Source organism: Pongo pygmaeus, chromosome 19 (assembly GCF_028885625.2).
Source record: "Pongo pygmaeus isolate AG05252 chromosome 19, NHGRI_mPonPyg2-v2.0_pri, whole genome shotgun sequence".
Lineage (NCBI taxonomy): Eukaryota > Metazoa > Chordata > Mammalia > Primates > Hominidae > Pongo > Pongo pygmaeus.
The window spans coordinates 20,584,523-20,610,951 of NC_072392.2; the positions used below are offsets into that span (position 1 = coordinate 20,584,523).

Sequence of the window (26,429 nt, forward strand, 5' to 3'; positions counted from 1 at the left end):
AAGACAGAGCCCATTTCCCCTCCTGGAGAGGGGGTCATACTCCCTTCTTCCCCCAATCTGTCCATCTCTTTCCAGTTAAGGTGTTTTCTCCCACATATTCTATCAGTCTCACCCAATTATTTCCTCCCTTTGGCCTTTGAGGGTTGGTATTGCACAAAAGTTTTCAGCAAAATGCTTGTAGTTATCGAATAACTGGGGGCTCCCAATAGTTTAAGACCTGGCTATACCAAAGGCTGCCCCACATTCGAATAGGACATAATGGGGGAGTCTCCCCAAGGGGTGGGAAGTTCTAGGGTGGCCTTCAGGGGTACAAATAAGCCCGACCCCTGGGTGTTGGGGAATGGAAGGCTCCAGGATAGGATGGGAGGGTGACCAGGCCTAACTTTAACAAGTCTAGTAGCATTAGAAGTGACTTTGGGGGAGGGTGTCTCAGAGGCTTGCATAGGGGCTTGCATAGGACCTGCTGGAATCCTTAACACCAGTTCAAGGGCCCAGTGGAGAGCCTGGTGCACTAGAAGTCCTTGGGCAGGCTATCCTTCAGGTCAGGACAGTCAGGTTGGAGGAGAAGGTAGTCTCTGCAGATGCTGACATGCATCGATCTCAGCAGGACACTCTGCAGCTCTTGGGGTGGGATGTAGGGATCTGCAATGGGATGGGGCAGACCCTCAGCCTGGCTGACATCCAGCAGATCTGCACCAGTCCAGCCATGCTGGTTGTTAACATATATTGCCAAGCTTCCCTGCCTGTGCCTGTGCCAAGTCTCTCCACCCCCAGATGCCTTCCTGGGCTCCTAGACATTCCTCGCTCCCACCTCACTCTTAGTACAGCTCTGTCCTCTGGTGCACTCCCACGCAGTCCCTTCAGGAAAGCTTCCAGCACATTGGGCAGGCGGGGCTGTCAGCCATTGGGCAGGGGTGAGGCTGGAAGCCAGCTCGAGCAGAGCAGGTGTCAGCACCAGCCCTCTTCCCTGCATGCCTACGGCCATGGTGCTGCCGGACAGCTGGCCAGAGCCCCTGCAGGGTCCCAAGCTCCACCCTGGCCATCTGCCTCCCCCAGTCTCTCAACCATCCCAGGCTTCTGCTCCCATCCTTAACTGAAATCGGTTCAAACCCCTGGCCCCAGCAGAGCTGTCTCAGGAAGAGGGAACAGTGGGATTGGGTGGCCAGGGGGATGGGCTGCACAGCACTTGTGAGCGACGGAGGCCTTGCCCCTTGCCAGTTGTGCCAGGACCAGGCTACCAAACCCAGAGCCCTCAGGCCCTACTGAGGACAAGAGCAGCTCCCCCATGGTAACTTGATCTCACAAGAGTCCATCTGCAGTTGATCTGGACCCAAGGTCACACTGAAGTGGGACCAAGGCCAACTATGGAGAGAGAAGGTGAAGGGGAAGTGGAGAGGTGGAGAGGCTGGGGGCCACCCTCCTGGAGCCCCTCTCCACCACCCCTCCTGGCCGTGCACCCACCTGTCAAAGCAGTTGGTGCCTGTGAGCACCCACTCTTGGGAGATGAGGGCCCCCTCACAGCGGCACCAGGTGTCCAGGAAGATGCTGGCCTGGCCAAGCCATTTGTCTGGGCCCTTCTTGCTGGAGGCCTCAGCCAGCCTGGACCCTGCACCTCAGGAGACTGAGGCCTCAGAGCTCAGCTGGGGGTCCCAGGGCCTTGCAGGTCTACCATGCATCTCTTTCCATCCAGCCCTGCGACCTCTGCAGCCCAGCTTCCACCCCTTGCCCCTCCAGCTCAAAATCAGACTGTCTGCAGTGGAATCCTATGTGACTCAGGGAAAGTCCTTTAACCTCTCGGAGTCTCAGTTTCCTCATCACACCCAGGGGATTGTTGTGAGGATTAAATGTGATAATATATGTCAAAGTTCCATACATTTGTAGCTATTCTTTTTTTTTTTTAATTAAAAAGTTTGTGGGCACATAGTAGGTGTATACATTGCAGCTATTCTTGTTGCTAAAGTCGTTCCTGGGGTGCTCCTGCTTTTTCATGCCTCCTGGTTTGCACATGCTGTTCCTTCTACCCAGCTCATCATCTCCTACCGTATCCGCCCAGAGAACTCCTTTGTAGCCTTCAGAGCCCACTCTTGTGAAGTCTTCCTTGAAGCCTCTCCCCTTGGCCCCACAGTCTGCTGCCCACTTCTCACCCAGAAGCTCACTATAAGTGGGTGTCTGGCTCTGCTTGCTTTTCTGTCTAGACAGGGAGCTCACTCATCTCTAAGGAAGCTGGGCCTCCTTGAGGACAGCCCTCCATCTGCTCTGCCCTGGTCATCGGGGTCCACCCTCAGCACCTTCAAGGGGTGGGCAGCCCTGGGGTGCACACTAGGGGCAGGCATCCTGCATACAGACTTGGCACTGGGGTCTCCAGATCCTCCTCCCAGGAACTTGTCCTGGGTCCTGGGGCAGGGGACTTCTCAGAGTCCTGCTCTGCCTCCTGTCTCAGGTAAGAGGCAGAGAGGGCAGCTGGCTGAGACCAACAGTAACAATATATATAATCCCATCTGCCCTCTCTTTACACCCCACGAAGTCCTGAGCACCTGTGATTCTGGGGTCCTCACAGTGACCCCCCCAAGACCAGTGCTCCTAGCCCCTTTACAGATGGGGAAGTCAAGGCTCACAGACAAACCGACTTCCTAAGATCACAGTGAGTTGGAAGCAGAGTTGGGATTCAAATCAGGGTCCCTGTGACTCCGAGTCCCCAAATCATTTCTCTCAAAGGCCTTATAGGTCTTTTCTTCTGTCTTTGCCTCTTGGCTCTTCAGTGGAGGGGCCACACTTGGAATGCTAGTTGCTTGAAATGCCTGGTGCAGGCACTCGCCTGAATTTCACAAATGGTGCCAAGTCAATACCCTTTGTGGCCTGTCCCTGACGATTCCTTGGGCCTCACGTCACCCTTCCCCTCAGCCTTGAAGTAGTGTATGCCTGCGGTTCTACGGTGGGCAGGTCTATGCAAACCAGAAGGCACGGGGGCTGAGAGGCCAAAAAGGCAGACAAATCCGGTTTCTCAGAAAGAAGCATTTAATAGAGGCATATGAACAGAAGCCATGTCTTGGGCGGTCACGAGACAGGTAGGTCTCTGCACTGTTACCTCTAGAGCCAAGGCATGTATAGCATAGGGAAAGGGCATAAGTGCTTCAGAAGGGGTGTGTAGGACAATTGATCAGCATTGCCAGTGACGGTAGATAAAGTAGAAATCTTAGAGGCCTTTCTGGAACTGGGGTCAATCAGAAGCCAGCATGGCAGATTCGCCTCTGAGATGGAGCCGCTTTGGCCTCTGCACCTGCACATGACGTTCTCAGCAATGTTGTGTGTTTATTTTTTGAGAGGAAGTTCACATAACCTAAAATCAATCTTTTTTTTTTTTTTTTTTTTTTTTTTTTGAGACAGAGTTTCACTCTTGTTGCCCAGGCTGGAGTGCAGTGGCGCCATCTTGGCTCACTGCAACCTCTGCCTCCCGGGTTCAAGCGATTCTCCTGCCTCAGCCTCCCAAGTAGCTGGGATTATTGGTGCCCGCCACCATGCCCAGCTAATTTTTGTATTTTTGGTAGAGACAGGGTTTCCCCATGTTGGCCAGGCTGGGCTCGAACTCCTGACGTCAAGTGATCCACCTGCCTTGGCCTCCCAAAGTGCTGGGATTACAGGTGTGAGCTACTGCACCCGGCCAATCAACCATTTTTTATGTGTCTAATTCAGGGGCATTCTGTCTATCACCTTGTCTTTGCAAATGCTGTTCCTTTGTTCTAGAAAGTCCTTCCTGCCATTTCTGCCTGGAAGCTTCCTGTTGAACTTCAAGAGCCAGATAAATGCCCCTTCCTCTGGGATGTCTTTTTTCTGATCCCCAACTTGGTCTAGGGGCTCTCCCTGGGCTTCCTCAGCCCCTTGGTCACAGCCCTTCCACACTAGTGGTCTGACTTGGTCTCCCCAGCCAGACTCAAAGTCCCGGCATATGCAGTGGAGGGTGGGTGCACTGGGATCATTTACTAAATGCTTGTTGAGTGAATGCATGAGTGGCGGTCTTTGGGGAGCACTCTGGGGGGCCCTGAGGCCTTGTGGGTAGGGCTGGGCCCTCGGGTTCCAGCCACAGGGAGGGCCTAGAGTCTGACATGGGGGGAGACAACTCGGATCCAGCCTCCTGCAGCATAACAGAATAACCCGGTCTGGGTCTGAGGCAGAGCCCGAGGTGGGATAGACGGCTCTCAGGTTCCATCGACAGCCTTTCCTCAACTTGCAGTGTGAGCCCAGGCCAGTCACTGCCGTATTCTGGGCCTCAAAATCTTCATTAATGAGAAGAGGGCATTGCCTGGACTATCTCACTCTCCTGTTAAGTCATTTGAAGGGCTGCGGGAATCCCTGGCCTTTCTAAACCGTGACTCAGGGGCTAGGCACGCCCCCTTTACCCCTGAAGCTCACGGGAGAAAGTGCTTGGAGTAGCTTCTTCTAGGAGTTAGTCAGCAGACAGAGCTGAGTTCCAGTCCAAACTCTTCCCCCTCACTGGCTATGTGACCCTGGGCTGTTTGCTTAACCTCTCTGAGTCTCAGCTTCTGGGAAAATGAGGATCATAAGGTCCCTACTAGTAGGGCTCAGTAAATGTCAGCAATGGTCTCCACAGTGAAGATGATGACATGATTGGAGTCCAGTTTACTTGTAGACAGACAAGTTGAATTGCTGGCCAAATTCTGAAAAAAAATTGTAGGTCTTTAAAAATCATTCATTTTGGGGTGGGGCACAGTGACTCATGCCTCTAATCCTAGCACTTTGGGAGGCTGGGGCAGGAGGATCCTTCGAGCCCAGGAGTTTAAGACCAGCCTGGGCAAATAGAGACCCTGTCTCTAAGAAAAATACAATAAATAAATTAGCCAGGCGTGGTGGTGCGGGCCTGTGACCCTGGCTACTTGGGAGGCTGAGGCGGGAGGAGCGCCTGAGCCAGGGTTTGAGGATGCAGTGAACTGATGGCGCCACTGTATTTCAGCTTTGGTGCCAGAGCAAGACCCCATCTCTTACAAAACAAAAACAAACCCAGAACCATGAGTTATGTTTCTTACACTGGATGTTGCTGAGTATAAGCACCTCTGACGGTTCTAGGATGCTTGTTTCTAAGAGCTACATTTTCCTCCTCTGAGAAATAGTGAAGTGGATGACATTCTTTTTTGTTTTTGAGAACTGCTATGAAGAAAAAACATGAATCATGGCAAAGAGCTAGCGAGGGATGCGGGGGCGTATAGGGTTATGGTAGACAAGCAATTCCCTCTCAGGAGAAGACATTGGAGCAAAGTCCAGAAAGAAGTGAAGGGTTGAGTCATGCATGGATCTGGGGGTGTGCACGTCCAGGCAAAGAGCATAGTCAGTGAAAAGGCCCTGCATGGAGGGAGGGGCAGTCTGGAGCCTGCCTGCACTGAGACAACTGTGCACCTCTTCCCAGCTCCGCATTCGGTGTGTCATGCTGGCAGCTTGCAATCAACCACGGAAGGAATATTTACACCAAGGAAATTGGCCAACGCTACAATCAGGGCTTTACTATTTTATATTTTATTTTTTCTCAGAAAACGGGATGTGCCACTTTACCAGCCCATCACTGGGGGTAGGAGATGAGGTCAGATAACTTGCCAGGCCCAGATCACCCAGGGCCTGAGTGGCTGGAGGTTAAGTGACTTGGGTTTTTACAGGATCCCTCTGTGTGGGTGTCGGGGGAAAGCTGAGAGGCCGAGGAGCAGGCAGACGTGGTCATCCAGGTAGGTTTGCCAGACTTAGCAAAGAAAAATACAGGATGCATGCACTACTTGGGACATACCTAACTAAAGAATTATTTGTTGTTTATTTGAAATTCCAATTTAAAACACTGGATATCCTGTGTTTTAGCTAGCAACCCAGGTGGCAGGTGGAAGATGGAGATTCATGATTGCTTCTGGAAGACTCGCTGTGTGATTCCGCCCACCCCATGGCCATTCCCTCCTCCTAAGATGTTCAGAGCAGGATTCCTACCTAGTGCCCTGCCAAACATGGCCCACACCCCAACTCACTCTGGACCACACCTGCCCCTCAGTCATTTCCTACAGGCTTTTCCTGCAGATTGAGAGAGGAAACTGGGCAGGGAGCACATCACTGATGGGTGAAATGATGATCTCAGAGGAAACCAGACAAGCTAGAGTTGTCACTACACCCTGGACTCAGAAAACTTGGGCACTTCACCGACGGCCACCTCCCATCTCCCTTTCATTCTTCATGGGCAGGGCCTTGCAAGCCTTGGTGATGGATTTTATTCCATGAGATGGGGCAGCGGTTGCAGGAACACGATTTGAGTTGTTTTTTGAAAGATTGCTCTGGCTAATGTGCAGAGTGGCTTCTCAGGGTGCGCACGGGGGAGATATCTTAGGACAACTGGGTGTTGGATCTGGAGCTCAGGGAGAACAACCCTCAGAGGAGAGATGCCACCATTCCAGAGAAGAGCAGAGGGCCAGGAGGAGGGGTGTGTGGCCATGTGGTTGACATCTCGGTGACATGTGCTGGGTGTGTCCCTCACAGACTTGGGATCTTTCTGGCAGGCAAACATAGGCCTTGGGGAATGTTCTGGGATGGGCGATGTCAGCCTCAGTGTGTTTGCTCAGCTGCTGGGCTCTCTTGGGACCACAGAGGACTGCAGAACCAATGGTGGAACTCCAGGCATGGTGACAGGATGTGACCAGGTTCCCCCACCCAGGTCTGTGGTCAGCCTGGCTGTGCTGAATGGTGGAAGCAGGGGTGAGGCCCCAAGAGGTGTTTGGAGCCATCTGGCTGTGAGGTCAGCCACCCAGCCCGGCCTCTGGAAGCCATGGGCAGCCATTTCCCAGATGCGGCTTCCTGCCCTTTCCTCCACTAAAACCACACTCAACTCATAGGCTGGCCTCAGGGGCAGTCCCTTTCCCAAGGGGAGGGCCGCATGCAAATGCCACACTGGGCTGAGCCAAGGCAAGGATCAATTCTGGAGGCCTGGATCCTCCACGTCCTATGGGCAGGTCAGCCACAACAAAGCCCACCCTGCCCATCAAGCCCCACTGCTTTCCACTGCTTTGGTGCCTTCGCCTCTCTGGGTGAACCCTGCTCACCTTGAGCCCCTGCATGTAAGGCACTTTTAGATGCGATCATCCCCTCCAATTTTCCTGATACAGGGCGAGGAAGGCAGGTGGCCCTGGCCACTGTGTGTGCAGAGGCAGAGCGAACAGGCAGCAGCACTGGAGGGAGGGAGGAGTGTGTGTGTTGCTGTGTGTCCTGTGTGTGGATTTGTCTTTGTGTGCAAGTCCCGTATGTGTACCTAGGGTGTATGTCCCAGTAGCTTGTGTGTACCTCTGCCCTTTGTGTGTACTTGTGCAAATCTCTGTGCGTGTTTGTGGAAATCTTTGTGTGTGAATGTAAACATGTACCTAAGAGTGTTGTCTGTGTGTGAATGTGTGTGTATAGGCACCCGGAACCAGTTATGATTTAGATCAACATCCCACTTTCAGCCTTGGGGAGATTCCTTCCTGCATGACTGGGGAACAGATCACTACTCCCATTTTGCAGAAGTGAGACTGAGGCTCAGAGAGGGCCGAGACTTGCCTAAGGTCACCAGCTGATGGGATTACAATTCAGTCCTCACCTCTATGGTGGCTTCTAAGGGCTCATGGGTGTTCTTGGTCCCAAATTCTCCTCCCCAACCTGTCCCATTGGTGCCTGCAATACCCCTGTTGGGAAGAGACAGTGTCCTTGGCAGATTCATCTGTTAAACTGGCCTCCCTTCCTGACACAGGGACAATCCATCCTTCCCAAGACTGCCCTAGCAGGTAGATGGCCCCTGGAGCAGAAGGGCCTGCCAAAGAAGGCAGGGAAGGGAAGGGGTGGGGGTCCTGCAGAAAGACAACTGCCTGCCCTTCAGAGTGTGGGCTGTGGGAGAAGCTGCCACAGACATGGGTGTGGGTTGTGGTTTGGCCACTTGGGCTTCCTCCTACACCCCAGCCACGCACTGGGTGACTGAACCGGATTACTCGTGGCTGCTGGCACTAATCAGAGAGCTGTGTGTGTGTAAAGAAGGAAAACCCTGGTGCAGGGAGTCCTACAAACAGAGGCCCCTCCCACAGTTGAGCCCATTTTGTCACCTGTAACCAGGGACAATGATGCATCACCTGAGTCCCCCTCGGAGAAAGATGAAGGTAGAAACGCTTACACACTGAAGATGCTGCTGGAACACCGCAGGGACTGGGCGGAGCGGGGACAGCGTTAACAAGGGCGGCTGCTGCAGCGCTGGTGAAGGGCCAGACCCTGTGTCAGGTGCCCCTGCAGATATAATTCCTCGAGTCCACAAAACAATGCAACCAGGTGGATCTGAACATCCCCACTTCACGGATGAGCAACTCAAGGTCAGGGCTGTCAGTCTTGGCTACCTCCATGGCCTTGGGGCCCTGCATGGTCTCACCCCTGCCTAACTTTCTAGTCTCCATGTCTCTGTGTGACCCCCTCCCTCCTGCCACTTCCCTCTGGCCTTCTCGTGGCCCTGAGATGTGCCACACTCTCACCCGCATCAGCTCTGTGTCCTTTGCCCCCACTGTCCCTCTGCTGCCGCATGCTCGTCCATTAGGTCCTGACTTACATGTCACTTCCAGGGCCCCTTCCTGACTTCCTGTGCTGGGCAAAGGGCCCATTCTTAGCTCCCCAGGGCCGGCCCCCCATCTCGGTGCCTGTCACAGATTTCCCTCATCAGAGAAAGCTGGGACTTGTGCTCATGGCTCTGACCCCAGCATACAGCACAGACAAGAAAGGATGCCCTGGCCTCCATGTGATGGAGCTGGATTCAAACCCAGGTGTTTCTGAAACCAAAGTGTGCCTTCGTAAAACTTAAGAGCATGGGATTGGAAGGGAGGCAGTAACATCAGCAGAGCGGCACCCCACTCGGACAATCCACCTGCGCTCCTCAAAGTTTTTAACCACACCCGCTCTTGCGGCAGAGGGGTGCGAACAGTCGGGCACATCTATTATTTCTGCTGACCCACGTCCATCCACCTTCCTGAAAGCTCAGGTTTCCTGTGGGGAAATGGCCCTCATCCATACCTGGTCTGAGGAGTTTGGCTGAGCCGGACTCCCTGCCCCACTTCCAGAGGTGGACAGGTGATTCGGGTCTGGCCAATCAGCATACCCCCTCTTCCCCACGCTGAGTCTGTCCAATGGGAGGCTACCCTGGAACCCATGCTGGGACTGACAAAAAGGGATGCCCACTGCCGTGATGGACGTCCCTGAATGAGGGTAAGGTTCTGGGGCTCAGGAAGGTCTCCAGGGCTTGGATTAGAGATAATAATTACCATGTCACAGATGACTAAAAGAGTCTCAAAGCACATCGGCACCCCCCAACCTGTTCTGCTTCTTGGTTCCTCATCTTGGTGACATCTCCATTGCTAGAAATGGACACTATCACATGTCCTGCATTTACCCCTTTATATACCTCTTTTTTTACCTTTTTTTTGAGACAGAGTCTCACTGTGTCACCCAGGCTGGAGTGCAGTGGCACCATCTCGGCTCACTGCAACCTCCACCTCCCGGGTTCAAGCAATTCTCCTGCCTCAGCCTCCTGAGTAGCTGGGATTACAGGTGCCTGCCAACACGCCCAGCTAATTTTTGTATTTTGTATTTTTAGTAGAGTCAGGGTTTCACCATGTTGGTCAGGCTGGTCTCGAAACCCTGACCTCAGGTGATCCACCTGCCTCGGACTCCCAAAGTGCTGGGATTGAGACACCGCGCCCAGCCTAATTTTTGTATTTTTAGTAGAGACAGGGTTTCACCATGTTGGCCAGGCTGGTCTCAAACTCTTGACCTCAGGTGATCCCCCAGCCTCAGCCTCCTAGAGTGCTGGGATTACAGGCATGAGTCACTGCACCCAATCCCACGTCTGTCTTTTAATCAAGGCATGCTCTGCCTTCAAGTACACCCTCCATGATGTCTGCCAGAAATACTTTCAGGAAGGCAGCTGTGAAGGGCATTTGTCTACTCAAAAATCCTAGGTAGACATTTAGATTAGTTCAGAGGGTTTCGGTAACCTAAACCAGAAATCTTGAACTCAAATGCCCGCCGTGGCCGTGCAGGAAACGTGAGCCGAGTGAGTGGAGCATCTGTATACAACACATGAGATTGTCTTTGTTCCCACAAAAAGATATACTTGGTCTTTCTTTTCCTGAAACACATGTCATCTCAGCCTCTTTTGTTTTCCTGCTTTTAATAAGATGTAGAAAACAGTTGTGAAAGCACAATGATAAGTAGCATCTGACCCTCAGCCTGTGCTGGGGAGGCTGTCAGGGAGTGGCAGGGACTGTGGTGAATTAGAGAGCACATGTTCTTTCAATGGCGGGGTCACAGTTCGATGGCTACATAGAAATGCTGATCTGATTTTCCAAAAGAAAGCAAAAATCAGGATTCTTATGGCAAATCTCCCCATTTTTGACGGGCAAATAATTCCAAGCTTTTAAAAAGCACCATGTGAGTCATTCTCTCATACCACTGGTGGGTGTCTAAATCAGTATAATCTCTAAGGATAGAAATTTGACATTAGCTACTAAAATTGTAAGAACAATACTCTTTAACTTGACACTCCCACTTCTGGTATTCTTCCTGCATATACACTTGCTGTGTGCAAAATGATATGTTCAAGAAAATTTATTGCAGCATTGTTTGCAATAGTGAAAAAACTGAACTAATCTAAATGTCTATCTAGGGGGTCTTGGTTAAACAGGTTACATTTGTAAAGGAATATTATGCAGCTGTAAAAATGAGTGCATTTTTTTTTTTAGATATGACAATAGCACAAGTGACAAAAGACAAAATAGATAACTGGACTTCATCAAAATTAAAAACTTTTGTGGAACACAGGACGTTATCAAGAAAGTGAAAAGACAACCTGAGAAATGGAAGTAAATATCTGTAAATCATGGGAAGTAAATATCTGTAAATCATCTAATAAGGTAATATCTGTATCTGCAAATCATCTGATAAGGGATTTTTATTTAGAATATATAAAGAACTCTAACAGCTCAACAATAAAAAGGCAAATAATCCAATTAAAAATGGACAAAGGGCTGAGTGCGGTGGCTCATGCCTGTAATCCCAGCACTTTGGGAGGCTGACGTGGGCGGATCACTTGAGCTCAGGAGTTCAAGACTAGCCTGGCCAACACAGTGAGACCCTGTCTCTGCTAAAAATACAAAAATTAGCTGGGTGCAACGATGTGCACCTGTAGTCCTAGCTACTTGGGAGGCTGAGGCAGGAGAATCACTTGAGCTTGGGAGGCGGAGGTTGCAGTGAGCCGAGATCCTGCCACCGCACTCTAGCCTGGGCTGGAGTGAAACCCTGTCTCAAAAAGAAAAAAAAAAAAAAAGGTCAAAGGATTTGAATAGATATTGAACAGACATTTCCCCAAAGGAGACAAATGGCCAATAAGCCGTGAAAACATCCTTAGTCATTAGGGAAATGCAAATCAAAACTACAATGACGTATCACTTCACACCCACTAGGATGGCTATAATTAAAAAAAATAATAATAATAATAAGGCTGGGTACTGTGGCTCATGACTGTAATCCCAGCACTTTGGGAGGCTGAGGCAGGTGGATCACTTGAGGTCAGGAGTTCGAGACCAGCCTGGCCAACATGGTGAAACCTCATCTCTAATAAAAATACAAAAATTAGCTGGACATGGTGGCAGGGACCTGTAATCCCAACTACTCGGGAAGCTGAGGCAGAAGAATTGCTTGAACCTGGGGTGCAGATGTTACAGTGAGCCGAGATCGTGCCACTGCACTCCAGCCTGGGTGATAGAGTGAGACTCAGTATCAAAAAAAGAAAAGAAGTGTTGGTGAGGATGTGGAGAAATCGGAACTCTTAAATATTGCTGGTGAATTTGTAAAATGGTGCAACTGCTGAAGAAAACAGCTTGGCACTTTCTCAAGAAGTTTATAGTTTACCATGTGACCCAGCAATCCCACTCCCAAGAGAAATGAAAACATGTCCACAAAAAACTTGTACACAAATGTTCTCAGAAGCATTATTTATAATAGCCAAAAAATTGAAACAACCCAAATGTTCATAAACTGATGGACAAACAAAATATGGTATATCTAAACAATGCAATATATTTGGCCATAAAAATTAGTGCTAATATGACAACATGAACTTTATACTAACTGAAATAAGCTGAACACAAAAGACTACACAGTGTGTGATTCCATTAGTATAGAGTATCCACAACAGGCAAGTCCATAGAGACAGAAAGTAGTTCAGTGGTTGCAAGGGCTCAGGTGAAAGAGGAATGAGGAGTGACCGTTAATGGGTATAAACCAAAAATAAAATTAGAAGGCCCTTTGCAACCATCTGAATGGACTCCCTCCTTGGCCAGCACACCCTAAAATTTAACCTGAAAGACTGGTTCAGGCCACGATGGGAGGTGGGAGTTGGACATGCCTTATTATATCCCTCCAACATTAACATCAACATAGACCTTGAGTCTGATAAGAAACATTTGTCTATTCTCTCTATAGCCTGCTACTGGGAGGCTTCAACTGCATAATAAAACCTAGGTCTCCTGGCCAGGTGCAGTGGCTCACACCTGTAATCCCAGCACTTTGGGAGGCCGAGCGACGTGGATCACTTGAGGTCAGAAGTTTGAGACCAGCCAGGCCAACACGGTGAAACCCCATCTCTAATAAAATACAAAAAAAAAAAAAAAAAAAAGCCGGGCTTGGTGGCTCATGCCTGTCATCCCAGCTATTCGGGGGGCTGAGGCAGGAGACCAGGAGGGGGAGGTTGCAGTGAGCCGAGATCGCACCACTGCACTCCAGCCTGGGCAACACAGTGAGACTCACTCTCAAAATAAAATAAAAAACCAAAAAACCCTAGGTCTCCACAACCCCTTATCATCACCCAGATATTCCTTTCTATAGATAATAACTCTTGTAACCAAGTGCCAATCAGGATATGTTTAAATCTACCTGTGACTTGGAAGCCCCTCCCCTTTGAGTTGTCCCGCCCTTCCAGAATAGACATTGAACAGACATTTCCCCAAAGGAGACAAATGGCCAATAAGCACATAAAATCAATGTCAATCTTGCATGTATTGACTTATGTATTATGTCCTCCTAAAATGTATAAAGGCTGGCTGTGCCCCGACCATCTTGGGCACATGTTGTAGGACCTCCTGAGGCTGTCACCACTATGTCCTTAACATTGGCAAAATAAACTTTCCAAATTGACTTGAGACTTGTCTCAGATACTTGGTTCACACAGGTTTCTTTCAGGAGCGATGAAAATGTTCCATAAACCACTCTACCTAAAATTAGGTAGTGATGATGGCTACTCAACTGTGAATACACCAAAAAACACTGAATTGTACACTATAAAAGGATGAGTTTTATGGTATGTTATTAAAAGTTGTTTAAAAGTGAGGGACCCCTCCAGTTATTGATACGGAATGATCTTCAGGAAAAGAACATAATATGCCACATTTTGTACACGAAAGGGGAGGTAGGTACGAATATGTATACGTATTGCTTTTTTCTAGAAGCCGCCTAGGAGTGAAACCAAAATTCTTCACTTCTTTTCAGCCCTACCTCGAGCTCCCTTTAGAAAACCTTTCCTTCCAGCTCACACTATCCACCATGTCCACCTTCGCCCCCCGGCACTGAGCCTTAGAGGGGCGGTGCTCCATAAACATCTGCTACATGAATGAACGAATCAACTATCGGATTTTGGGGTGGGTCGGGGCACCCCGGTTCCAGCGAGGGCTCCGCCTACCCGCGGGCTCCGCAGAGGGGCAGAGGTTGGGCGGCCGCCTCGGTTAACTCCGCTGCAGCCCAAAGCACGGGAATCGCGGGACAGACAAACGAGCTGAGGAAAGACACCTGGAAGCCAGGAACCCGCGAGCTGCGGTCCAACTTGGCCGGAAGCTGCGGAAAGGCTCAGCCACCGGAAGTCAGTAGAGGTTTCGGCCGGACGCTCTAGAATCCCGGAGGACCGGGATCTCTGTGGTTGGCCGTGACGGGCACCCTCTACCGGGGATGACACATTCCCAGAGCTCCTGGGACCAAGAAAATGGTGGGCACAATTCCCTGGGCGGAAGGGGACTTCGGGAGACAGTAGCCAAGGTAACAGTCCCAGTCCTGGGCATCTCAGACCGGGCAGTTCCCCGAGCTCACGGGACTAGCTGTGATTGGCCGGATGAGGTCGAGCGCTTCATGGGGACGCGCGCGCTACGTGCAGGGGCGTTGCCTTCCATTCACTTGGCGCCCGACTACCAGTGCGCATGCGTTTGAAGGCGGTGCAGGGCGGGGAGCACACCCCTGCGAAGTGCCGGGCACCCTTTGGGCGGCTCCCGCCGGCGAGCTGGACAGCGGCGCGCGCCAGGCGTGGCTTTCTCGGCCGGTGGGCTAGGATTGGACGCAGTAGGTAGAAGGGGCAGGACCCTCCTCAGAAGTAGCTCAGCGATTGGCGAGGAGCTGGAGGGAGCGTGGTCTTGGGAGGCGGGGCGGAGGGGGACGCACAGGGCAGCTCACGACGCTGAGGTGGTGGCTGCGGCCTTTGAACAAGTAAGTGAGCCACCCTCGGAGACCCCCGCGCTGGGGACGGAAGGCCAGCGAGCCTCGGGACCTCTGAAATCCTTGAGGAGGCGCGGGGGTGAGTGCGGCCCTGAGGAAACCCAGGTGCCCCGCCCCTCCCTTTCTTCCTGGCCCGCGCCTCGCCTCCCCCTCCCCCGACCCTGGCGGGCCCCCGGCTCTGGGCCCGGACCCCTGGGGTAGCGAGTCTGCCCCAAACCAGCCGCGCGCTTCTGCCCTTGTCGGTTTAGGAAACTGGGAAGTTCCCTGGTCCTGCTCCCTGGCCCGCAGAGGGGACACTGAGGCCCACGGTAGGTGGTCCTCTCCTCACCCGAGTCTCCACACAGACACCATGGCCGAGCCTCTGAAGGAGGAAGACGGCGAGGACGGCTCTGCGGAGCCCCCCGGGCCCGTGAAGGCCGAACCCGCCCACACCGCTGCCTCTGTAGCGGCCAAGAACCTGGCCCTGCTTAAAGCCCGCTCCTTCGATGTGACCTTTGACGTGGGCGACGAGTACGAGATCATCGAGACCATAGGCAACGGGGCCTATGGAGTGGTGTCCTCCGCCCGCCGCCGCCTCACCGGTGAGCTTCCTGAGCCGTCGCCTCCCAGATGTGGCAGCGTCGCAGGGAGTGGGAAACCGGCCTGTCCCAGACAGCCGGGAAGGAAAGCGGGGTGCGAGTTCTGGCTCCGGTCAACACACACTGACCAGGGCCCTCTGCCTGCCAGGCTCCGGGGAGGCTTGGTTCTCTGAAACTCCGGCCTGGTGGTTTTGCCATCCTGCCTGCCTACTTCCTCCTTAGAAAAATGACAGTCCCAGTTAGACCAGAATGTAGAGCCAGTCCTTCGTGTCTAAGAGAGAAATGTGTTCTGGAGCCAGACACTGGCATAAGGAACTAACTGGTGGTGGAATGGGTGAGGTCTGAGATGGAGAGCGTGTAGGCATAAGAGGCTGAACTGGGCATCCGTGCAACCTCCAACAAGTTACTAAGCCATATTTCCTTCTCTTTAACGTTGACCTATTGGGACCTGCCCCGTAGGGGAGTTGTGAAGGTAACATTTAATAATGTAGGTAGCATGCTTAGCACAGGGCTTGGCACATAGTAGGTACCCAGTATTTGGTAGCTGTTGTCATTTGCATCCTAGAAGGGAGGTGTTGATAGGGGCTGAGTCGACTCTGCAGTTTCTCCAAGGTATCCTCTGGTATGTCCCTGTTCCCTGCTCCTCAGGCCAGCAGGTGGCCATCAAGAAGATCCCTAATGCCTTCGATGTGGTGACCAATGCCAAGCGGACCCTCAGGGAGCTGAAGATCCTCAAGCACTTTAAGCACGACAACATCATCGCCATCAAGGACATCCTGAGGCCCACTGTGCCCTATGGCGAATTCAAATCTGTGTAAGAAGCGGGATGGGAGAGGGAGCCAGACTTGGGACTTTTCTGAAGGCTGCAACCATGTTGCTGAAGTTCTGGAAAGGCAGCTGAATCTAATCTGAAGCAGGCTGGGAAAATTCCCGCAGTTCTAGGACCAGTTCTCCTTTAGAGTTTTGCCAGGGACAACTGTTATTCCTCAAGAAGTGTACAGATGATTTTACAGTTTTATAGAATCTTAGTATATAGGATGTCAAATGTAGGACATTCCTACTATGACCACATCCTCCTATTCCCATAGCAGACTTCACTAATCAATCACAGAACACTTTCCTACAGACAGTGGACAAGCCTGGTCAATTTTCATCATAGTTCTTCAAGCTGCCACTACCAAACAATGGAGATAGCCCCAAAAGGAAACCTATTGGCCAGCCCTGGTGTAGTCCAACCCCATCTTTTATCTGATGGGGAAACTAGGTCTGGAGACAAAAGTGATTTAACCAAGTTCATGGAAAAGTCGTAGAGAATCTAAAACGTGATGCTCTTCTTCCATACCATGCCATCAGCCCCTACGGGGTCCCAGGGTAAGGCTGTTACCTGTCTGGAATCGGAAGGGTGTGGTGAGGATGGGACTTGTCCCTGGAGTGTGATCAGGCCAACCCATGCTTCTCTCCTTCCTTCCCCTTCCAGCTACGTGGTCCTGGACCTGATGGAAAGCGACCTCCACCAGATCATCCACTCCTCACAGCCCCTCACACTGGAACACGTGCGCTACTTCTTGTACCAACTGCTGCGGGGCCTGAAGTACATGCACTCGGCTCAGGTCATCCACCGTGACCTCAAGCCTTCCAACCTATTGGTGAATGAGAACTGTGAGCTGAAGATTGGTGACTTTGGTATGGCTCGTGGCCTGTGCACCTCGCCCGCTGAACATCAGTACTTCATGACTGAGTATGTGGCCACGCGCTGGTACCGTGCGCCCGAGCTCATGCTCTCTTTGCATGAGTATACACAGGCTATTGACCTCTGGTCTGTGGGCTGCATCTTTGGTGAGATGCTGGCCCGGCGCCAGCTCTTCCCAGGCAAAAACTACGTACACCAGCTACAGCTCATCATGATGGTGCTGGGTACCCCATCACCAGCTGTGATTCAGGCTGTGGGGGCTGAGAGGGTGCGGGCCTATATCCAGAGCTTGCCACCACGCCAGCCTGTGCCCTGGGAGACAGTGTACCCAGGTGCCGACCGCCAGGCCCTATCACTGCTGGGTCGCATGCTGCGTTTTGAGCCCAGCGCCCGCATCTCAGCAGCTGCTGCCCTTCGCCACCCTTTCCTGGCCAAGTACCATGATCCTGATGATGAGCCTGACTGTGCCCCGCCCTTTGACTTTGCTTTTGACCGTGAAGCCCTCACTCGGGAGCGCATTAAGGAGGCCATTGTGGCTGAAATTGAGGACTTCCATGCAAGGCGTGAGGGCATCCGCCAACAGATCCGCTTCCAGCCTTCTCTACAGCCTGTGGCTAGTGAGCCTGGCTGTCCAGATGTTGAAATGCCCAGTCCCTGGGCTCCCAGTGGGGACTGTGCCATGGAGTCTCCACCACCAGCCCCGCCACCGTGCCCCGGCCCTGCACCTGACACCATTGATCTGACCCTGCAGCCACCCCCACCAGCCAGTGAGCCTACCCCACCGAAGAAAGAGGGTGCCATCTCAGACAATACTAAGGCTGCCCTTAAAGCTGCCCTGCTCAAGTCTTTGAGGAGCCGGCTCAGAGGTGCCTTGTGGGCAGGTCGGGTGGGCAGAGGGGAGACTTGGACTTGGACAAGGCTTCAGGCTTTTACCTTCTCCCCTGCCCAACTTCCCCGCAGATGGCCCCAGCGCACCCCTGGAGGCTCCTGAGCCTCGGAAGCCGGTGACAGCCCAGGAGCGCCAGCGGGAGCGGGAGGAGAAGCGGCGGAGGCGGCAAGAACGAGCCAAGGAGCGGGAGAAACGGCGGCAGGAGCGGGAACGAAAGGAACGGGGGGCTGGGGCCTCTGGGGGCCCCTCCACTGACCCCTTGGCTGGACTAGTGCTCAGTGACAATGACAGAAGCCTGTTGGAACGCTGGACTCGAATGGCCCGGCCCCCAGCCCCAGCCCCCACCTCTGTGCCGGCCCCTGCCCCAGTGCCAACGCCAACCCCAGCCCAACCTACCAGTCCTCCTCCTGGCCCTGTAGCCCAGCCCACTGGCCCGCAACCACAACCTGCGGGCTCTACCTCTGGCCCTGTACCCCAGCCTGCCTGCCCACCCCCTGGCCCTGCACCCCACCCCACTGGCACTCCTGGGCCCATCCCTGTCCCTGCGCCACCCCAGATTGCCACCTCCACCAGCCTCCTGGCTCCCCAGTCCCTTGTGCCACCCCCTGGGCTGCCTGGCTCCAGCACCCCAGGAGTTTTGCCTTACTTCCCACCTGGCCTGCCACCTCCAGACGCCGCGGGAGCCCCTCAGTCTTCCATGTCAGAGTCACCTGATGTCAATCTTGTGACCCAGCAGCTATCTAAGTCACAGGTGAGAGGGAGGCACAGTCCATGGGGACACCTGGGCGTGGGCCAAAGGAAAATGGGTTCAAGAAGTGGTCCGTGTTCCACAAAAACTGAGCAGCAGATGGGGCTTTATCTCTGAATGTGTCTCCTTGCTCACAGAAGGAGCATAATGGCAATGAAGAGGTTGTTAGGAGACAAGTTAGATATGGCCTGGAAAGTGCCTAGCCCAGAGATGGGGCCAGCCAGCACTCACTGACTGCCGAGACTAGTGTTAGCACTCCCAGATATCCAGGTGGAGTAGTCAGCAGCATTGGGACAGGGTAGCCTGCAGACCTCAGTCTGTCTGCATTGTAACCTGTCATTCCCTGCAGGTGGAGGACCCACTGCCCCCCGTGTTCTCAGGCACACCAAAGGGCAGTGGGGCTGGCTACGGTGTTGGCTTTGACCTGGAGGAATTCTTAAACCAGTCTTTCGACATGGGCGTGGCTGATGCGCCACAGGATGGGTAAGGTGGCTGGACTGAGCTCCTAGACTGGGACTGTGGGGAGAGGTTCCTGGTGCAGGAGACGTGCACCTGTGGGATGAGTGAGGGTCCAGCCTAGGCTAATAGTACCCCTCCCTTCCCTTCCCCTGCAGCCAGGCAGATTCAGCCTCTCTCTCAGCCTCCCTGCTTGCTGACTGGCTCGAAGGCCATGGCATGAACCCTGCCGATATTGAGTCCCTGCAGCGTGAGATCCAGATGGACTCCCCAATGCTGCTGGCTGACCTGCCTGACCTCCAGGACCCCTGAGGCCCACAGCCTGTGCCTTGCTGCCACGGTAGACCTAGTTCCAGGATCCATGGGAGCATTCTCAAAGGCTTTAGCCCTGGACCCAGCAGGTGAGGCTCGGCTTGGATTATTCTGCAGGTTCATCTCAGACCCACCTTTCAGCCTTAAGCAGCCACCTGAGCCACCACCGAGCCATGGCAGGATCGGGAGACCCCAACTCCCCCTGAACAATCCTTTTCAGTATTATATTTTTATTATTATTATGTTATTACACTGTTTTTTTGCCATCAAAATGAGGCCTGTGAAATACAAGGTTCCCTTCTGCACCTGACTCCAGGTGTAATTTTTGGAGTTCGGGGTAGGACACCATCAGTAGGGGAGCAAGGAGGAGCCAGGTGCCTACATTTGGGGGATAAGCAAATATGTTCGTGTGTATGAAGCCAGTTCATTCAGGTTCTGAAGGTTTATTGAGACCTTCAGTCCCTACCCACTCCCAGCCCTGCAGAGATTGTCCTCTGCTCCCTCATGTGGCTAAACCTCTCAACCCCCAGAGGGTATGGGGAAGACCTCATATGCATGCCTACCTTGGCTGTGGCTGTTTCAGGGTGGTGTGCGGTAGCTGTGTTCTTGGCATAGAGCTTCAGGGGCTGGGATGGGCCATCAGGGAAAGCTGAGTATGATAGTGAGGTGAGCTGGGGTTCCACGGTACTCACCACAGGGGAGTAAGTTGGTGGGAGGGAGGCTGAAGATGGGACATGGTTTGAGAGTAGCCAGAAGAGTGCTGGGCTGTGGCCTAGAATACACCATGGGCCCTGTTCACACTGCACTGCTCAGCTTAGCACACTAGGGTGGCCCAGACAGGGGTCCACAGTGAGGAAGCGGGACAAGATGGACCACAAAGGCCTGCAGCTGGGAGAGTGGCTCCTGGCTGTCAGCTGTTGGGACAGGGTGGAGGTAACTCATTCTCATGGAGCCCAGCCAGGTCCAGGCTAGAACCATGTGCCTCTCGGAAGAGGCCTGGGGAGCTGCTGGCAGCATAACTTCAGGTGTAGGGGAGCCGGGTCTGGCTTAGGAATGGATGCCCTGGGTGTGTGACAGGGATGAGGCATGGCTGAGAGCCACAAGGCCCCCTTGTAAGGAGTTGGTGCTCAGGAATCAGCAGAAGCATGCATCACGGGCAGCAGAGGGAGCACTCATGGAGACCATGGGTGTCCAGGGGAGGAAAGGGGCCTGAGGGGGCCAGCCCCTCAGGCCCGGCGGATTTTCATCTCGGTGCGTTTGAGGGAGTAGTAGAAGCCCTTCCACTGGGCCCAGTTGATGCCATTGGCATAAGAGAGGTGGGAGCCACCTAGGTAGAAGCCATTGAGGTTGGCGAAGTGGCAGCTGCGGAACCAGAAGGCTCCTGAGGAGAGAGCTGCGCAGTTCTGCACAAAGAGGTCCTGGTCCCGGTCGAAGGTAGAGAACTTCTGGCCACTGTGGTAGGACAGGGAGTCACCTGGCAGAGGAGAGAAGGGTTGGGGCTGCTGAGGCAGGGAATTGAGCCCCGAGCTGGCCTGGAGAGGGTGACAATGACGACTGTGAGAGATATCATGTGGCAGCCTGGAGGGATGGGGGCACCCTCCCTGAGCCAGATGTTGGGTAGATGTGCTTCTGCAATGAAGAGAAACAGCTGCTCCGCCACAGAGTTGCCTGGAGCAGGGCCAGGATGGCTGCTCCCCAGGGCTGAGGCCCAAGCTGGTTTGAGCTGGTTTGGAGCCAGCTGTGGCCCTTCCAGACCCAGGAGGGTTGAAGGAGGGGCCTGAAGGAGGTTGGGGCTGACTAGGCGGGGCGAGCCCTGCCTTCTTTCCCCTCGCAGCCCCTCCTAAAGCTAACAGCGGGTTATACCTGCCCCGCCATCCTCGAAGCCTGCCACAAAGAGGCTGTAGCCATCCTCCTCTGCGCTGACTGCGTTCGGGGAGATGGAAAAGTCAGCATACTTGGCATAGGCTGTGTTGTTCTCAAAGTCCTCCAAGTCCACTCGCAGCTCGTACTTCTGCTTCAGTGTCAGGAGGTGCATGTTCTGCAGCCCTGGGGAGGAGGGGCAGCTGGTCAACAAGGACCTGGCCCTGGGGCAGCCCCTCAGCCCACCTAGTCCCTGCCTTACCCAGCCAGTACTCTCCATCGGCACGGCCGAAGCCCAGCTTGTAGTCATTCCAGCCGCGGAAGAAACTCACTGAGCCATTGAATCTCTTCTGGAAAACCTGGAGCAGAGAAGATGAGACTGGATCATCAAGGGTCCAATGGGCAGGGTTCTGGTCCTGCCCTGCCCACCTCAAGCATGGACCCTGTGATGCTGTGGCCAGTTTGTTAAAGGACTGAGTTGGGGGGGTAGTGGGAGTAGGGTTGCTAAAACAACATCCACATTGGCACCAGGCCCCCTGTGGAGCAGTTGCCAGCACCCACCTGGGCTCTTCATACCCGGTTTCGTATAGAGGCAGGAAAGAGGCTAAGAGGGAGGCGTTCTAGAGTTCGAGTGCCTAGCTGTGGGATCTGGGCAAGTTACTTCACCTCTCTGGGCTTTAGCTCCTCACTACTTCCCAGGATTATTGTGAGGCTTATGTGCATTAACCTACCTCAGCTGGGCACCTACTCATCTCATGTGCATTAACCTTATGTGCATTAACCTACCTCAGCTCACGCCTATTATCTCAGCACTTTGGGAGGCTGAGGCGGGCGGATCACCTGAGGTCAGGAGTTCAAGGCCAGCTTGGCCAACATGGTGAAACCTCATCTCTACTAAAAATAAAAAAAATTAGCTGGGCATGGTGGCACATGCCTGTAATCCCAGCTACTCGGGAGCCTGAGGCAGGAGAATCTTTTGAACCTGGGAGGTGGAGGTTCCTGAGATGGAGCCACTGCACTCAAGCCTGGATGACAGAGTGAGACTCCGCCTCAAAACAAACAAACACCTGCCTCAGGCACTTAGAATTAAGTGTTGGCAGCTGCTCAGAAGCTGTGCTGTGGATATCATTATCCCCATTTTAAAGATGAAGAAACTGAGGTTCACATATGTGAAGCCCAGGGTCACAGGGCTGGGATTAGAACCAGCTCTGGCCTCCGTTCCCTCCTCCCACTCACCGTCCACTTCCCGCCCTCGGTGGTCATGTCACAGAAGACGGGCACAGGCACACTGGGGCCCGAGGGGTAGATGAGGTACACGCCGTCTGACTGGTAGCCCTGGGCATAGATGTCGTCACAGTCCAGGGGTTGCTGAAGGCAAAACCTCTCCAGAGCTGGGGGTAGGGACATGGGGACAGTGAGGAGAGTGGGATCATGGCATCACTGACACCTCAGCACCCCAAGGTTTGCCTCAGTCCCTGGGGCTGGGGGACTTTGACACAAGGAGTCGTGGAAGATTTCTTCAAGGGAGATGAGCAATGCTCATGTCATCCATCTGCCCCATTTTGTAAAGGAGGAACCTGAGTCCTGTAGAGCTGGGGCTCGGCCCTGACAGTCTGTTCTGACAGTCCAGCCTCTTCTTGCCCAACCTGTGGCCCAGGCCGCGTCTGTGAGTGTGGGGCTGCTTACCATCTCCTCGGATCCCGGAGACCTGGGGGGCACACGGGGGCGTGGAGAGAAGCAGCAGCAGCGGCAGGGCCAGGAGGGCCTGGCGATGGGCAGACAGGGTCAGCGCAGCCCCTTCCCAGCTCCAGAGACCCCCTGTTCTCTTTGCATTTGCCCCCACCATGCGTGCACATACTGCCCTTGCCTGAATCCCTCTCCTGCCGTTTGGCCCCTCTTCCCCGCCCCCCCACCCCGCCCGCCAAGTAACCCCATTCTCTGGGACAGGCTATGTACCCTCATAGCTTACGAGTTTCAAGAGAACTCCTTGTGCCTTCATAGTCCCCTCTGTGGCCAGGGGCCTCTGGAGTGGGCTCAGTTCCCCCATGCTATGAGTCCCCCCACCCTGGGCCCCGTACCTTCATGCTGTCAGTTCTGCTCAGAGTGGCTGGGTGTCTGCGGCCCCAGACTGCAACCGCCCAGAGTTATGTGCTGGGCCCCCGCCAGCCTCCCCAGCCCCGCCCCCCTTCCCGTAGCTGCAGAACCCCCCTCTCCCCACCCCAGACAACCAGCATCAGTTTACACTATCAGGGGGCTGGGAGGTGGGGCTGGAGCCAGGGGACCACCTGTGTCTCATTAGTCCTGTTGGGCAAAGTACTGCAGACGTTAACTCCCTGCTGGCTCCCACTGTTCCCTGGATCCCGCTCCATCCGCTATCCGCCATCTGCCACCCACCCCGCTAGACCTGTGGGCCCCCTGGCACCCCCAGGCAGCCCCAGCCCGCCGCAGCCTGCCCCCTACTTCCTGATGGGCCCCCCCGCAGATGTCTGTTTATTCTTTCCCCTCCTTCCCTGGCCTGTGTTTCATCAGCCATTGAGGGGGAGGGCTGAGGGAGAGTGGGGGTGTCATATGCCTGGCTTCTGGGGAGGGGAGGCCTGCTCTGGGGAAGCAGAAGGCTGAGGGGACAGTTTCAGAGCTCCTGATGTGGGAGCCTGGCTGGGGCTGGTGGGGGGACAGAGGCAGCAGTTTCTTGGCAGGCCTGGGACATTTCTGAGCCATGAGCACAAGGCTGCTGGCGTCCAACTGCTCTGTCTGCCCCAGCTCAGGCCAGGGCCCCTCTCCAGCCCCCCTCCCCAGCCCCCCCTCACTCTGGCCACCTCAGGCCCACTCTTTTCCCCTCCCACAGTTCCCTGGCCCATCTGTCTGGCTCACATGCACCGGTTATGGGACCTCTTTTGTGTCTCCTCACTCCACCCCTCCTTTCTTCTTCCAAACCCTTCACTTTGGCTCCCACACCTCCCAGACTCTACTTCATCTGAATCTCCCTACTTTCTGGGCTCTCTCCTCCTATCCTTGGCACACTACCAGGAGAGTTGTTCTAGATGGCCTCTCAGATTATGTCACCCTGCTTAAGCCTCATGGCTCCCTATTGCCTCAGGGCTGAGGCGAGGTTTTTCACCTTGGACATGAAAGGAATTTCAAGTCTGTCTCTGGCCTACCTTGAGGACCTTGTCCCTTATTGCTGTGACTCATAAACTACAGTGCAGCCACTCCAGACTTTTCACCATGGAGGTCCCCACTCTTTTGTGCTGCTCCCTGTGGTGCCCGCTCATCTGCCTCCTTTTGTTGGCCATAAGGGCCAGTGAGCGGGGTCTGTGTCTCATTTCTGCATGCTTAGTGCCCATCACAGAGCCTGGCACAGAGTAGGCTTGATATGTACATGCACAGTCACTCACGTATTTATATCTATATATAGATAAGATACTAGAGTCAGGGCCTTGCCCTGTTGCCCAAGTGCAATCATAGCTCACTGCAGCCTCAGGCTCCTGGGCTCAAGTGATCCTCCCACCTCAGCCTCCTAAGGAGCTAGGACTACAGGTGTGCCACCACACCAGCCAATTTTTAATTTTTTTTGTAGAGATGGGGGGGTCTCCCTATGTTGCCCAGGCTGGTCTTGAACTGGCCTCAAATGTTCTTCCCACCTTAGTCTCCCGAGAAGCTGGGACTACAGGGCCACCACACCTGGCTCACAGATATCTTTTGAGCGCTGTGCTATAGGCTAATGCTGGCTGCTGAGGATACAGTATCTGCCCCACAAGGAGTGGCAAGCACAGATTTTGGACAGTGAATTGCAAATGTAAGGTGTATTACAAAAGGACATTTGTGTTGAATGGATGAACACATGAAATATTCAAAGGCAAAGTGATGAGGCAGCTCTGGCTTAGGTCCCATCTCTCCACTCCTGAGTCAATAGATAAGCCCCTTGGCAAAGCCCCAGTTGGCCTCCCTGACTTGGTTCTGTGATTGCCTCTATTCATAGTTGTGTCTTGTGTCAGGCTACCTCAGTTCAAATCTAGGTTCTGTTGTCTGTTAGCTGGGTGACCTTGCAAAAATTACCTAGTCTCTCTGTGCCTTGGTTTCCTCCTCTGTAAAATGAGGATAGTCATAGTATTTACTTCATAGGGGTGTGGTAAGGATTAAGTAATACATATCAAGTTCCTAGAACAGTGCCTACAAATGGCAGCTATTTAGTAAATATTAGCTATCGTCATCGTCATCATAAACATCATGATTCTCATATGAATGGGTTGTCTTCAACACAGCTTGTATCCTTGCCTGTGGAAGAGACAGTTGGCTGGCTCTCACTACTCATTCTTCCCTTAGTCGTCAGTAGTAAGATCCTGATTTTTATCTGGGCTCATTGTCCAGCCTCCCTTGTAGCTAGGTGAGGTCACACATCTGAATTTTGGCCAATAAGATGCCAACAGGTATGTTGTAAAGGTAGGTGGCTTGTCCCTCTTCATCCTGCCCTCTGTCCTGCTGGATGTGATGGCTGGAGCTCTAGCTGCCACCTTGGACAGTGGGGATGAGGAAGATGAGGCCTCATCAGGGAATGGCAGAGGAGGAACTGGCAAAGCCTCTCACGACTTTGTGGTGTCGGTCCAAAAACAGCCCTGGACTGCCCTCCTCTAGGCCTTTTTTATGCAGGAGAAAAAGAAACTTCTATGTACTTTAAGTGTCTGGTGTGTTTTTTTTTTCCTGTTACACACAGCTGAATCTAATCCTGATCTCTTCTTTCAGCAAATGCCAGCTAATTTTAACACAAGTCTATAAAAGGGAAAATAATGAAAAAAAATCAGTCATCAAAACAAATACTAAAATGGTCCAAAGTCAAGTATTGAAGACTTTTGGAGAATACCACTAATGAACAAACATAGAAACTCCTTCTCCCCCTAGAAAAGAGAGAATTAAGATACGAGGTATCAATTACATTTTGCCAATTAGTTTTTCCTTAAAAAATTTAATAATGTGTGTGGGTGCAGCAAAGCAGGCACTGTGTTCACTGGATGTGGCTGGAAATTAGTTTAACTTTTGTGGGAAAGAAATTTGGTAATAGCATACCCAGAGTCGGTAATCCTTCTAAGATGTTGTCTGGAGGAAATACTCTGACATGTTGAAGAGGCTACAGATGCAGCTGGGGGACATTACTTGTTGGCTGCCCAGGTTGGGAAACCTCTTCCCACGTTTGGGGTGTTCCTTTCCTAACTAGAGTGCTGGGTGTTCACATTTCCAGGGTTCCTTGCAGTTTGATTGAAGGCACATGGCCTTGGTTTAGCTGATAAAATGCACAGTCCTGGGCTTCATTTTGGGAGAAAGTGATTTGAG

At 53.1% G+C, this 26,429-nt stretch overlaps 2 protein-coding genes across 11 annotated transcripts in view; one reads left to right on the forward strand and one right to left on the reverse strand.

Moving 5' to 3' along the window:
* The first annotated feature begins 13,076 nt into the window (after positions 1-13,076).
* The window catches only part of MAPK7 (mitogen-activated protein kinase 7), a 34,672-nt gene continuing 21,319 nt past the window's right edge, over positions 13,077-26,429 (forward strand). The window contains exons 1-8 of one of the 8 annotated variants that reach the window (XM_063656209.1): positions 13,077-14,121; positions 14,916-15,152; positions 15,798-15,963; positions 16,503-16,520; positions 16,627-17,705; positions 17,800-18,479; positions 18,826-18,959; positions 19,091-19,554. In XM_063656209.1, the coding sequence (XP_063512279.1) occupies positions 14,921-15,152; positions 15,798-15,963; positions 16,503-16,520; positions 16,627-17,705; positions 17,800-18,479; positions 18,826-18,959; positions 19,091-19,244 (2,463 nt within the window). In that variant the 5' untranslated portion in view covers positions 13,077-14,121; positions 14,916-14,920 and the 3' untranslated portion in view covers positions 19,245-19,554. Of the gene's footprint in view, positions 14,122-14,277; positions 14,651-14,819; positions 15,153-15,797; positions 15,964-16,502; positions 16,521-16,626; positions 17,706-17,799; positions 18,480-18,825; positions 18,960-19,090; positions 19,555-26,429 lie in introns of those variants that run through there. The other 7 variants (XR_010124664.1, XM_063656207.1, XM_063656208.1 and 4 more) reach the window with 7 other exon arrangements.
* Positions 19,458-23,594, reverse strand: MFAP4 (microfibril associated protein 4). 3 transcript variants are annotated; one of them, XM_054458456.2, is made up of 6 exons: positions 23,183-23,594; positions 22,791-22,869; positions 22,341-22,495; positions 21,367-21,463; positions 21,108-21,290; positions 19,458-20,718 (listed from the first exon to the last, which is right to left on the reverse strand). In XM_054458456.2, the coding sequence occupies exons 1-6, from the start codon at positions 23,186-23,188 to the stop codon at positions 20,471-20,473; spliced, it is 768 nt and encodes a 255-aa protein (XP_054314431.1). In that variant the 5' UTR covers positions 23,189-23,594; the 3' UTR covers positions 19,458-20,470. The 3 variants fall into 3 exon arrangements, with proteins under 3 accessions (XP_054314431.1, XP_054314432.1, XP_063512306.1); XM_054458457.2 differs by having other exon boundaries at positions 22,791-22,812; positions 23,183-23,259; XM_063656236.1 differs by having other exon boundaries at positions 23,074-23,224.